General features: G+C 37.5%; 1 protein-coding gene across 1 annotated transcript in view; it reads left to right on the top strand.

Annotated features, from left to right (window-relative positions):
• NEK5 (NIMA-related kinase 5) overlaps nt 1-13,251 on the top strand; it is a 194,645-nt gene that overhangs the window by 6,787 nt on the left and 174,607 nt on the right. The window contains exon 2 of the mRNA XM_006876943.1: nt 11,589-11,685. Coding sequence (XP_006877005.1) covers nt 11,589-11,685 — 97 coding nt within the window. The remainder of the gene's footprint in view (nt 1-11,588; nt 11,686-13,251) is intronic.

Here is a 13,251-nt window from a genome sequence, read left to right as displayed (position 1 = left end):
TTATCACTCCCTCATTTTAGGTAGCCAGTGTCTAAGTTGCCCATCCCTATCTACTGTGTACACAGAGGGGATAGCATTGATACAATATGTGAAGACTCCTTCCCTCTCTGTTGGTATTTTGAGCTACTACCTCCATGAGTATGTTGCTGTTGTTAAGTGCTGTCAAGTCGATTCCAACCCGTAGTGACCCTTTATAGGGTTTCCAAGGAGCAGCTGGTGAGCTTGAACCACTGTCATTGCAGTTTAAACGACTTTGCAGTCTGACACATTAGCCAATAGGTCAAGTTAATCAAATTGTAGCAATTTATCCTCGTTTCCTTTATCAAAAAAAATTTTTTTTCTTTTTCTTTTATCTTCCTCTAGTCGAGTTCTGATTATCAAACCATCAAGGCTGGATCAAATGGGTATTCTCTGCAAGTTAGGGTGTTCAAGTTTTCTACTTCCCTCTGTATTAGTTTAGGTAGGTTGTGTTATCTGAAAATATATGCATTTCTTCTAGACTTTCAAATTTATTGGAGTATTGCATTATTATCCCTTTTAATTTCCATTGGTTCTGTTGTGATGTCTCCCATATAATTTCTTATTTATGTTATTTGCATATTATTTTATTTTATTAGACTTGCTAATGGTTTGTCAATTTTATTAATCTTTTTTAATGTTTTATTGTGAATTATATGTATTAATCTTTTTAAAAAACCAACTTCTTGTCTTATGATTCTTTCTACTGTTTTTCTGTTTTCTAATTCATTTATTTCTGCTCTATATTATTTCTTCTCTTCTGGTGTAGGCTTACTTTTCTGGTCTTTTTCTAATTGTTGGAGATGTGTTAATGTGTTGTTTCTGCTTCTTTCTTCTTTTTGGAAATGTACATTATTACTATAAATTGCCCTCTAAACATTGCTTCTGCTATGTCTTAAAAGTTTTGGTATGTCGTATTTTCATTCTCATTGAGTTAATGAATTTTTTATATTTCATTTTTCATTTGTTATATTAACCAGTAGCTTTTAAGGAGGGTATTGTTCAATTTCCATGTATTTGATTTTATTTCCTTGACTTTCCGATTGTTGATTTTTAATTTTATAGCATTGTGATCTGAGAAAATGCTTTGTATTATTTTGATGTTTTAAATTTTATTGAGACTTGCTTTGTGGCCCAACTTATGATGTATTCTGGGAATGTTTCATGTGCAGTGGGAAACAAAAATGTATTGTGCTATTGATAGGTTGAGTGCTCTTTATCAATCTATGAGGTCAAGTTGATTGAATGTGTTGTTTAGTTCTTTTGTGGTGTCTCTATTGAGTTTCTTTTTAATTGTACTATCCTTTATTGAAAGTGGTATATTGAAATCTTTTACTATTATTGTGTAGTTGTATACTTCTTTCTTCAATTCTATTAGAATTTGATTTATGTATTTTGAGGCTATTTCATTATGAGCATAGATATTTATTATGGTTATGTCCTCTTATACAATTGATGCTTTAATCATGAGATAATGTGTTTCTTTTCTCTTTTGCTGGGTTTTGCCTTAAAGTCAATTTATCAGAAATTAATGCCACTCATGTTTGTTTTTTATTACAATTAGCCTGATACATTTTTCCATCATTTGATTTTTATCAATGTTTGCTTTTGTGTGTAAGGTGTAACTCTTTTAGACAACATATTGAAGGATCCTGTTTTCTTACCCATTCTGCTACTCTCTGTCTCTTGGCTGGCACATTTAATCCATTGATGTTCAGTGTAATTATTGATATATATGAATTGATTGCAGTCATTTGTGCTGTGTGTTGTTTTGTAGTACTGCTGTTTTCTTTATTCCATATAATTTTCTGTGCTGAGTTCATTTTACTTATGCGTTTTCTTGTCAATTTCTTCGCTGCTGTTGTTTTGATATTTAGAAAAACTTAATGGTTTCCCCTTTGATTGATTTGATGTGAAGGCATATTAAATTTCTTTGAAAGTTGCCCTGTAATTTACTATTTTTTCCCCAGTTTAAAACAATCTGTTTTTTTCTTGAAATCTACTTGACTTCCCATTTGGGATTCTGTAATTATGTTTTTCTGTCTTCTTATTTGCAGTTTTCTTGATTATAAATGAATGTCTCTGATCCCATATTTCCAGTCATTAAGTTTGTTTTGCTTTGGATATTTCTCTCTCTGGATTGAATTCATAGTGGTGTTGCCATATATGTCAAGCTCAGGTTGTTGTCTGCTGTTCTTGTTTCTCAGTCCATAGGATTACTTTTAGGATTTTTTAAAATAATGCTGATTTATTTTTTTTTTACAAATTCCTTTAATTTCTGTTTATCTCATAATATTCTAATTTTGCTGTCATATTTGAGAGACATTTTGCTGGATGCATGATTATTGGTTGGCAGTAGTTTTCTTTCATGGTTTTATATATGTTTCCTCATTACCTTCTTGCTTTTATAGTTTCTGCTAAGAAATCAGAGCTTGAGCTTAGTGGTTCCACTTTGTAGGTAACTTTTTTGTTTTTCCTGAGCTACTTTCAGGATTCTTTCCATGTCTTTGATTTTGGAGAGTTGGATTATGATATAAGTTGGTGCTTTTCTTTGGGAGGCTATCCTATTTGGGATTTATTCAGCTTCTTGAATGCTTATTTTCTTGTCTTTCATGATATTAGGGAATTTTTCTTCAAACAGCTCTTAGATTGCTTTTTCTATTCTTTTCTTTATCTTTTCCTATTCTAGTATTATGATCACCTGCATGTTATTCATCTTCATATTGTCCCATGTTAATCTTAGACTTTCTTTTGATTTTCTCATTCTTCTTTTCTTATTGTTCTTTTAGCTTACTAGTACCGAAATATTTATCTTCAAGCTCATTAATTTGGGCTTCCATTGATTTGAATCTATTCCTTTGCCCTTTCATTGTATATTTTCCATTTCTGGAATATTAATATTAGTCTTCTGGATTTCTGTGTGCAGGTTTTATATTGTCTCCAATGCTTTATCTATTTTGTTTGATTTTTCCTGTAATGTTTTCTCCAATTCTTTCTTGTTTTCTGCCACCTTTCTGTCAATCCTTTGGATGTACCTAAATGTCATTCTCTTGAATTCTCTTTCAGGTAATAGCATTTTTTCCTCAAAAATATTTTCTAGCTCTGTCTCCTGGTTACTTGTTTAAGTCACTCTGTTTTATTTCTTTCTATAAATAGAAATTTCTGCTTTCATGACCTTATGATTTTTTTTTAAATTTGTATTTAATTGATAATTGTTAGTTGGTGTATTCTTAGGCATTCACCAATTGTCTCCTGGTGGTTTTGATCAGGAGATGAGCTTTTGTACCATTCTCTGTTCTCACAGTTTACTATAGAATGAATTTTGTTGATGTTGGTTGTCATTGTTGTCCAGTATATAGCAACTAGTATTAGCTCTTGCCTAAAGAGTGGAATTGTAGAGGGTGTGGTTATGGATGAGCTGTATGGCTGCAGTTACGGTCTCCTGTCAGGTAAGGCAAGAACACACACAGGAGAGAAGGAAAACAAACACAAGTAGCAAACAAGAATGGATAAAAGAAAATAGTAAAGGAAAAACAAGAAAAAAAGATGCAAGCAGGCAACAGGTAGCAAAAGAATACAAAAACCAAAGAGAGAAAAGAAGGAGAGAAAAACAAAATAATTGAAAAAGAAAGATAAAAGAAAGCCAAGGACCTAAACACAATTAGAGAAAGGGATGAGTAAAAGGGAAAGAGCCCAGAGAATAGTAACACAAAAAAATCAATTATTTTAGAGGGATAAAAACAACAACAACAAATATATATAAGAATAAAGAAAGAAACAGCAGCAGTTGGGAAACAGAGCAGAAAAAAAAAAAGAAGTAAAAATGAAAGGAGATCTAGAAAGAAGAGAGAGCAAGAGAGACAAAGACGAGGGAGAAAAAAAATTTAAAACCAAAAATTATTAAAGGGGGTAGGGAGGAGAATGGGGTAGGCACCAGATCCAGAGAAGAGAGAGTTCTGGGTCTCCTGCCAGCTGCAGACCTCGCCTCATGGATGGGTAAGGCATGAGACGGTAACACTTAACCCTAGATACAGTTCTTGTAGGGCTAACTGTTGTCTGTTATGGGCACCCAATCTGGAAGTAGTTCATGCAGACCCCAAAGCAGCTGGGTATCAAGGTATTTCCATCCCAGAGGGGATCCAAAGGTGAGAGGTTCCTCTAGTCCAGGCTGGGGCTGACCAGAAGCAGCTCTGCAATTCTTGAATAGGCCATACCTGATTCCAGGTGCCGAGGTTTGTGCTGCCAGCTCCCCACACACTTTGATGTGATGTCAGCAGTCTGGAAAGCAGAAGCTTCCCAGGGAGTGCATGCAGATAGGGGCCAGCCACAAGAAGAAAAGAAAAGAAAAGAAAAATTCATCTGTTACTGTCCACCAAATAAGTGGTATGCCTCTGCGCCACCTACTGCCCTCTTGCCTTCAAAGTCACCCGTGAAAGTTCAAGATGACCAGGCATAGATCAGTAGTTTCTTTTCTGTGAGTGTTCTTTTTCCCCCTCTCCCATATGTCTGTTCAACTGTTCTCCTAGTAAGAATTAGTGCAGGGCTGGTCACAGTCAACTGCAAATCTGGAGCAGAGGCTGTGCGAATGGGGTTGATGTGGACCACTCCTCCCTCACTTTGTGGGTCCCACAACCCTGGTGCTCACCTTCCTAAAGCGCCATCCCACATGGAGAGGGAGTTTCTCTGGAGTTGTATTCAGGTGGGAGCCAGCCTCTCTTTTTGTTACCAGGAGAGTGTGGAGAACTAGAAAAATAGCTCACTTTCGTCTCAGTGAGCCACAGGTATGTTTCTGCACTGCTGATAAGTTTTCTTGTCTCTGAATCACAAAACTCACAAAAGCTCAAGATGACTGTGCCTGTCTGGTGTCTGGTTTGTATCATCACTCTCTCATTATTTTGCTGCTTCAGCTCAGCTCTTTCTCCTAGGAAAGATTCAACCCACTTCTCTATCCCTTCATCTGAAACCTAGCATTCCAGGGCTGTTACTGCATACGTTTTCTTTGGTTATCTGTATCTTTGTTGTATAGCTGCCTTTCCTCCATATTGTTGTTGTTGTGAAGTGACATCAAGTGAAATCTAACCCATAGTGACCTTGTATAGGGTTTCTAAGGAGCAGCTGGGGAACTTGAACTGCCAACCTTGCAGTTCAAATGGCTTTGCAGTCTGATGCATTAGCTCACAGCGCCACACCAGGACTCCAAACATACTGTGTTTTAAATGAAGAAGTCATCATACAAAAAATTTTCAACTTTTAAATTCATTAAAAAATGTTTAGTAACTTAAATTGAAAATACATTGATAAATATAACATTTTTCTTATAGAATTGATAGAGATTAAAAGAGAATACAAAAGTGGGGGAAAGCAGGCACTCTTAGCTGATGGGAAAGTAAATTGTTGCCATTATGTGGAAAATTGATCAGTATGGAGACCTGCTGGTGTCCTGGTGTGGCACTGTGGGCTAATGTGACAGACTACAAAGTTGTTTGAACTGTTCAAATTCAATGAAAATGGGGGGAGGGAGATCAGACCATGAAATTTTGTTTTATAGATACTGTATACTTGCATTGGAATCCTGGTGTGGTGCTGTGGGTTAATGTGCTGGACTACAAGGTTGGTGGTTCAAGCTCACCATATGCTCCTTGGAAACTCTATACAGGGTTGCTATGAGTCAGTACCGACTCTACAGCACTTAACAACAGCAACATACTTACATTGCATGTATTATATGTGCTGTATACATAAACATACCCACTACCATAAAATTGATCCAATATAGGGTTTCCAAGACTGTAAATCTTTATGGGAGCAAACAGCCTCATCTTTCTCCTGCAGAAGATTGTCGTTGTGGACTATGTTATGCCAATTGACCATAGTGTCCCCGGAGACTATGCTCCTGAGCCCCCAGGCCCATAAACTCATTGCCTTATGATGTATTTTGAGGCACTTTCATTGGGAGCATTGATATTTATTATGGTTATGTCCTCTTGTTCAATTGACCCATTAATTCTGAGATCATATTCTTCTTTGTCTCTTATGCTGGTTTTTGCCATAGGGTCCTTTTTGTCAGAAATAAATATTGCCACTCCTACTCATTTTTGAGCTTGTTATATTTTTCTATCCTTTGATTTTTAATCTATTTTTGTGTTTGTGTGTAAAGTATGTCTCTGTAGACAGCATATTGAAGGATCATTAGCATATCTTATATTTTTAAAATTATGAATTATATCATTTTTATAGATAGAAAGGACTCCTAATGTGGCACTGTGGGTTAATGTGCTGGACTGCCAAGTTTGTCTGAACCACAAGGTTGGCAGTTCAAGCTCATCAGCCGCTCCTCAGAAACCCTTTACAAGGTTACTATGGGTCGGAACCAACTTGACAGCACTTAACAACAATGGACAGAAAAACTATACAAATAATATTTTTTAAATGGAGGAAGTATTCATCCTAGAACCTAGTACTTCAAATTTTAGGAATTTATTCCAAGGAAATATTTATTGTTGTTAACTACCGTGGTGTTGGTTCCAACTCACAGTGACCCTGCACAGGGTTTCTGAGGTTGCTCATCTTTGCGGGAGCAGAAACCCTCATCTTTCTTCTGCAGAACAGCTGGTAGTTTCAAACTGCTGTCCTTGAGGTTAGCAGCCTGATTCGTAACCACTATGCTACCACTTAGAAGTGTATTGATTAATTAATTTGAAATATTTAGAAATATTTAGAAGATCTAACTGTGGGGAACAGTTAAGTATTTGATGAAAAACTAAATGCTCTTAGAAATCATGTTCTAGGGGAAGTACTGACATGGGGAATAGTCACAACAATTGCTAATTGAGAAAATAGTATGTACAGAATGATACCTGCATGTATGTGTATCTGTGTTTACATACGGAGCAACAAAGTTTTTGCCATCGCTGAGTGGAAGGTAAATTTAAAAAACGAATTTTTACCTTCTGGTTTTCTATCATTTCATATCTGTTTTCTCTTCAGATTTGATTTTGAAACTCTCTGATTTTTTCCCAAGTTGCATTTCAAATTTCCCATCCACCTCCCCTCTTTACAGTCAAATGAAATTATTCACATTTTCCCACACAATTCCTTTAACAAACAGAAGTTGATCTCTCTCAGTTTCAGGGGTTACGAGTGCAAATTCAAGGTTCTAGATATAGAGGAAGCTTTTCCTCTCTGTTGTCTTAGAGTTATGAGGAAGGTTCTTGTCTCCTTTCAGCATTGGTAAGCCCACCATTCCTTGGAGATTTCCAAGTATCTTGCTATCAATCTTCCCCTGGGTCTAGGAAGTTCCTAGGGCCAGGACCCTGAGTGTCAAGGACACACCATGCTCTCAGCGCTTCTTTAGTGATGGTAGTAGCTCCCCGCTCTCGGCTTGTTTCTCTCTCCTTTTCCTCTTGTAAGGGAAAAGGTGATGTAGGCCATACCCCTTACATTGAACCAGGGCTGTGGTCTGAATGAGGGTGTTTGCATCCACTCTAATCCACTGTAATCAAGGTTGAGCACATCGAATCACATCATGGGTAATGATTACATCATACATAACTGCCAAACCATGAAGAATCTGGGGAAGAGCTGCCTCTCAAGACAGAGTTGACCATGATGACAGAGATGGAGTAAAGCTTTCGGGACCTTCATTTGTTGATGAGGCACAATTCAAAATGAGGAGAAGCAGCTGCAAACATCCATTAATAATCAGAACATGGAATGTACAAAGTTCAAAACTAGGAGAATTGGAACTTGTCAAACATGAAATGGAACACATAAAGATCCAATATCCTAGGCATTAGTGTGCTGAAATGCGCTGGTATAGGCCATTTTGAATCTGGCAATCATGATTAACTATGCCGGAGTGACAAATTTAAAAGGAATGGTGTCACTTTCATCATCAAAAAGAACATTTCTAGATCTATCTTGAAGTATGATGCTGTCTCTGATTGGTTAATATCCATATGTCTCTGTGGAAGTCCAGTTAATACCAATGTTATTCAAATTTACGCACCAACCTCTAAAGCTAGTTATGATGAACTTGGAGAATTCTTCCAACTTCTTCAGACTGCTCGATCTTTATTTTGTGGGAAGCAGCTGGTGGGTTTGAGCCCCTTACCTTTCTGTTACCCAGCATTTAGTCACTGTGCCACCTGTATACTTATCACTAAGGCATGGAAATGAAGGAGATATATCGGGAGGAAAAGGGTTGTTTTACTTTATTCACTTCTATCTGGCATAATTTTTTTTTTTTTTTTAATCTATAGGCATGTATTGTTGTTGTGTCCTGAGTCGGTTCGGACTCATAACAATTCTGTAGTGGGTTTCCGAGGCTGCACATCTTTGCAGGAGCAAACAGACTCATCTTTCTCCCACAAGGGGTTGGTGGGCTTGAACCGCAGACTTTGTGTTCTCAGTCCAGTGCTTATCATACAGAGCCATGGTGTTCCCCATGTATTTCCCCATGTATTACTACAGTAGTTAGGAAACCAACTATAAAACACAGTAATTAATTAAGGTTTGTATGAAAACCTTAGGGTACGTGTCTAATTCTTTTATTTAGATAAGTTTCTAGAAGAATTGTTGTTGTTGTTAAGTACAGTTGAGTCAGTACTGTATAGGTTTCTGAGGCAGGAACAGAAAGCCTCATCTTTCACACGAGGAACTGCTTGCTGTTGGACTCAACCACTAACCTTGTGGTTCACAGTCCAGTGTTTACCCTAGAAGAATTGTTGTTAAGTGTTGTCAAGTTGGTTCTGACTCATAGTGATTCTGTGTAGAGTTTCCGAGGAGCGGCTGGCGGGCTTGAATCGCCAATCTTGGGGTTAGCAGTTGCCACACCAGGAGTGTCATTTGACTGCTTTCTGACTAACGGTGGGCACTAACAGTCTTTTTGTCTTTGTCGGTTCATACACAAAACATTATATCGACTTTGTTTAAGTTTTTCAAGTGAGGCTGAATATTTTCTTCTGTTTAGTGGCCATTTCCATGTAATTGTTTTGCAATTTTTTACTATTCAGATACTTAGCCATTTTTCTGTTGCATTGTTTTTATTATTTAGGTTGATAATTTACCAGAAGCCCCAAATATTATAGAAGTAACAAATCTTTGTCATATATGTTACCAACATTTTTGTCTAACTTATGCCTGTCTTTTAATTTTGCTTATAATATTTTCTTGAGGCGTGGTAGTTTTAAAATGTTTAATCTGGTAGGAATAATCTAGTTGATTTTGTTCTAAAACTCATCGGTGCTGACTATGCAATTTAAACTGAGGGAAGTGTGGGCATTGAAGCTTAGAGGAGCTGGTTAATATACCAAAAGGTACATAGTTATCAGTAGGAGGCAGTTAAACTGTAATTGAGAATATTAATTTAAGAAAAAAAAAAAAATCTATAAGCCCTTATGGGAAAATGAGAAATTTGGAGATCCACATTTACCTGTTGGCCAGTGTTGGGAAACAGTGCAGAGGGAACTTGGGGGAGAATGGTCATGCATGGAGGCCAGAGAGGTAACCAGGGGTCAGAGGTCAGAGTAGAAATGGCTAGTCAGCCAGTATCCAGAATGCGGAAGTAAAGGTAGAAATGAGGAGTGGCGTCTGGCATTGATGTCAAATACTTGAAAAAGTATTGTCTATAAATAATAAATAGAATCATAAGAAAATACAGGAAATCTACAGTGAAGTTGTTAAGAGACTATTTTTATTTAGAAGTGTTTTATGTAATACTATTAATATCAAACTTTGCTGTTTAGATTATGTGATATAGAATTTTTGTTTGGGGGGGGTTTGTTTAGGTTTTATTTGCTTCTTCTCAGCAGTGATTGTTTTTGGAATATTGCATTTTTATAAAAAATATTTGACAGCTAAAAGATGAATATTAAAATAACTTTCCTCCAAATGAATAGATAATTAAGACACTACCCCAACCCATCTGGACTTTTAATAATGTAAAACTTCAAAAGAAATATTTACTTTCTTGATTATGATTGTCATTGAGAAATCAGACACTGTTAACTCTAGAATGTTGTTCCCTGCCCTTGAGGGTTCAGGTTTAGATGTGGCATTAAAAGCTAGTGAAATCTTACAAAAATAATAAATAATACCTGTAAGTACTATGCTCCTTTTTAAGAAGTCACTTTTTAAATGATACCAAACTATCAATAATTAATTTAAAACAAAGATGAGAATGTAAGGAGGCAGGAAATCTAGGTTAATGGAACCAGAAGAATCAGAGTAGAACTAATGAGGACGTTCACACATTGTAGAGACTGTAACCAATGTCAGTCATGGAAACTTTGTGGACATAGCAAACACCTCTCAGAATGAAGTTCCTATTCTTGAAGACAAAGGACCATCTCAGAGAACATCTATGTCAATTGACACAATATAGTTTGTAAAGACATCCTATTGTGTCAAACTATATTGTGAACCTAGTGACTGGGTTCACAAAAAACTTGCAAGCAGCATCTAAGATATAACTATTGATTGGTCTCATCCCATCAGGAGCAAGAGTGGAGAAAACTAAACACTCAAGAGAGCAGTTAGTCCAAAGAATCAATGGACCACATGAACCACAGCCTACATGACCCTGAGACCAGAAGAACTAGATGATGCCCAGCTAACACTATCAATCTCTGACTGGGATCATAACAGGAGGGTCTCAGACAGAGTGAGAGAAAAATGTAGAATAAAAAATCAAATTCACCTCACTTAAATAGTCTGACAGAGACTGGAGGAAACCCCAAAACTATGGCCCTGGAACTGAAGCCATGCCTGGTGTTACTACCTTTCAGGCAAATAGTAACACCTGAAAGGAACATTGATGCTGTATAATCAAACATTCAATTACATATGATATCAAAGGGACATGTGCCCCAAAGCAAAGATGAGAAGGCAGAAAGGAGGGGAAATTTCAACAAAGGGAAGGGAACCAGGCAGAAATGGGCAGTGGTGATACATTGTGGGGAATGTAACCAATGTCACAGACTGATGAGTGGGAAATAAAGCACAATAAAACATTAATTTTTTTTTTAAGGTTTTTATTGTGGATTGAGTGGAAGTTTACAAGGCAGATCATCAGTTTTACATTCAACAAATCATACACCTTGTTTCAGTACAATGATTATAATCCCCTCCATGTACCATCAGATAACAGTATTTCTCTCTATTCACTTTAGCTCTCTTTTTTTTTTTTTTTAAACACTCAGGCATATATAATAATTTACACCACCAAAGGGCACCTTCTGCAAGTCTGCCTCCTGGCCACCAGCTCTCAGTCCCTCACTTCCTATGAATCTAGAGTCCTCGGCTGCTCCCTCTCTCCATGTCCCCATCTCTGCCTCCATCTTTGGTATTGCTGAAAACATTAACATTTTAAAATAAAAATGTAACCAGTGTCCCTGAAAAATTTGTGTAGAATTATTTAGGGAACCTAAATTGAGGTATAAACCTTCACTGAAAACACAATAAAATATTTCAAAATGAAAGTCTGGAGAATTTTAAATGGGGTGAGCGGGAAGCCTGTTCTTAAAAGCAAATTACCTCTACAGATTACTCTATCTTTTAATATATTTTAGATGCCCATTCAAGAAAAAGAAGCTTCAAGGAAAGAAGTTACTCTTTTGGCAAAGATGAAGCATCCCAACATTGTAACCTTCTTCAGTTCATTTCAAGGTTTGCCTTTCTAATATTCATGAATAGTTTCAAGTTTAGATAGTTTGACTATATATACAAAAGATCTCTTCCTAAAAACTCTATAAATGGATTTTTATAAATTGAGCCATTTTCTCCTTCACTTAAATTTTAATCGGAGACGTCTTATTTCTTCAGTGGTGGATTTCTTTAGACGGTCTTAAGTTTTCCCCCCTTCTCCATAACTCTCACTGCCTCAAATAGTTAATGATTGGGTTACTAGCTTTTCTACAGGGAAGCAGCTGCCATTGAGTTCATTCCGACTCATGGTGACCCCATGTGTGTGAGTAGATCTGTGCTGCATTGGGTTTTTAACATCCAAATTTAGGAAGATAGATTCCCAGGCATTTCTTCTGAGGCATCTCTTGGTTAGCAGTTGAACATGTTAGCCATTCACACCACCCAGGGTACTCCTTGCTACAACAAGAGCTCTGAATTTCTATGACCTACAACAATACCTATCTATTTCTCACTGATAATCCACTTTGACTGTGGGTGTGCATGGGGCTTACATCTAGGGCTCAGGCTGAAGGAGCAGCCACTTCTGGAGCACACTGTTCTGAGCCAGGTAAAGAGCAGGGTACTGGGCCAGCCACACCGTCACTTAGAATTCTGCCAGGAGGTGGCAGATTCCACATGTGCTCCTGATTCTGTTACCAGAGCAGCCAGGCAACCAACTCCAATACAGGGGCAAAGAGAGTGTGCTTCCTCTCTGAGGCCTTGCATGTTCCATGGCAGTGTGGTGGGGAGAGGGAGGCTTGTAATCCTTTTCCTGAGAGGCTGTTGCTGGCTTGTTCCCTTGTGTAGAGTAGAAATATGTTGCACAGGATTTTCAATGGCTGATTTTTCAGAAGTAGGCAACTAGACGTTTCTTCTAAGGCATCTCTGGGTGGACTTGAACCTCCAACATTGTGGTTGGCAGCCTAATACATTAACCACTTGTACCACCCAGGGGCTTCACTAACAAAATAGAGAGGAAAAACTTTAAGGAAAGAAACCCTTTCTTCTGCACACTGGAATACATCTTTTCTGCATCAATCTATCATTCTCTTCCAAGGTTACATTAAAAAAAAAAAAAACACTAAAAGATCCAGAGGGTGCAGAGGAAAGTAGAATCTCCACTGAGTACTATCCAATTTGTCTGGGCGGGACTGATGAAAGGAGATGTAAATATAGCACTCATGTGATACAATAGTGAATAATTACTATCAGGACTGACTGTAAGGGTTGGAAATGTAAAGGTAGACGTTTTGTAGCAAAAGGAGGGGAATGGTTGTCTTTGCATTCCAGGAGCTTATGACCCTGGGACCATCAAGGGAGAAGAGCAGAGTGCAGGACCCTACCCAGAGAAACAGTAACACCACAGATGGAGGCAGAGACAATGACTTGGAGAGATGGCTGGGAACTCTAGACCCAGAGAGGGAGAGGAGCTGTGTGCTGACAACCAGGGGGCAGGCTTGCGGGGTGTACCATTTGGTTGGTTGATAATGCATGATGTATAGCTAATGTTCTCCCATGTAAACTATCATATAACTCACAATAAAAAAA

The sequence above is a fragment of the Chrysochloris asiatica genome, unplaced genomic scaffold (genome assembly GCF_000296735.1).
Source record: "Chrysochloris asiatica unplaced genomic scaffold, ChrAsi1.0 scaffold00432, whole genome shotgun sequence".
NCBI classification, from domain to species: Eukaryota; Metazoa; Chordata; class Mammalia; order Afrosoricida; family Chrysochloridae; genus Chrysochloris; species Chrysochloris asiatica.
Note: the sequence above shows the minus strand (reverse complement) of the source record. Positions and strands in the feature narration are given on the sequence as shown.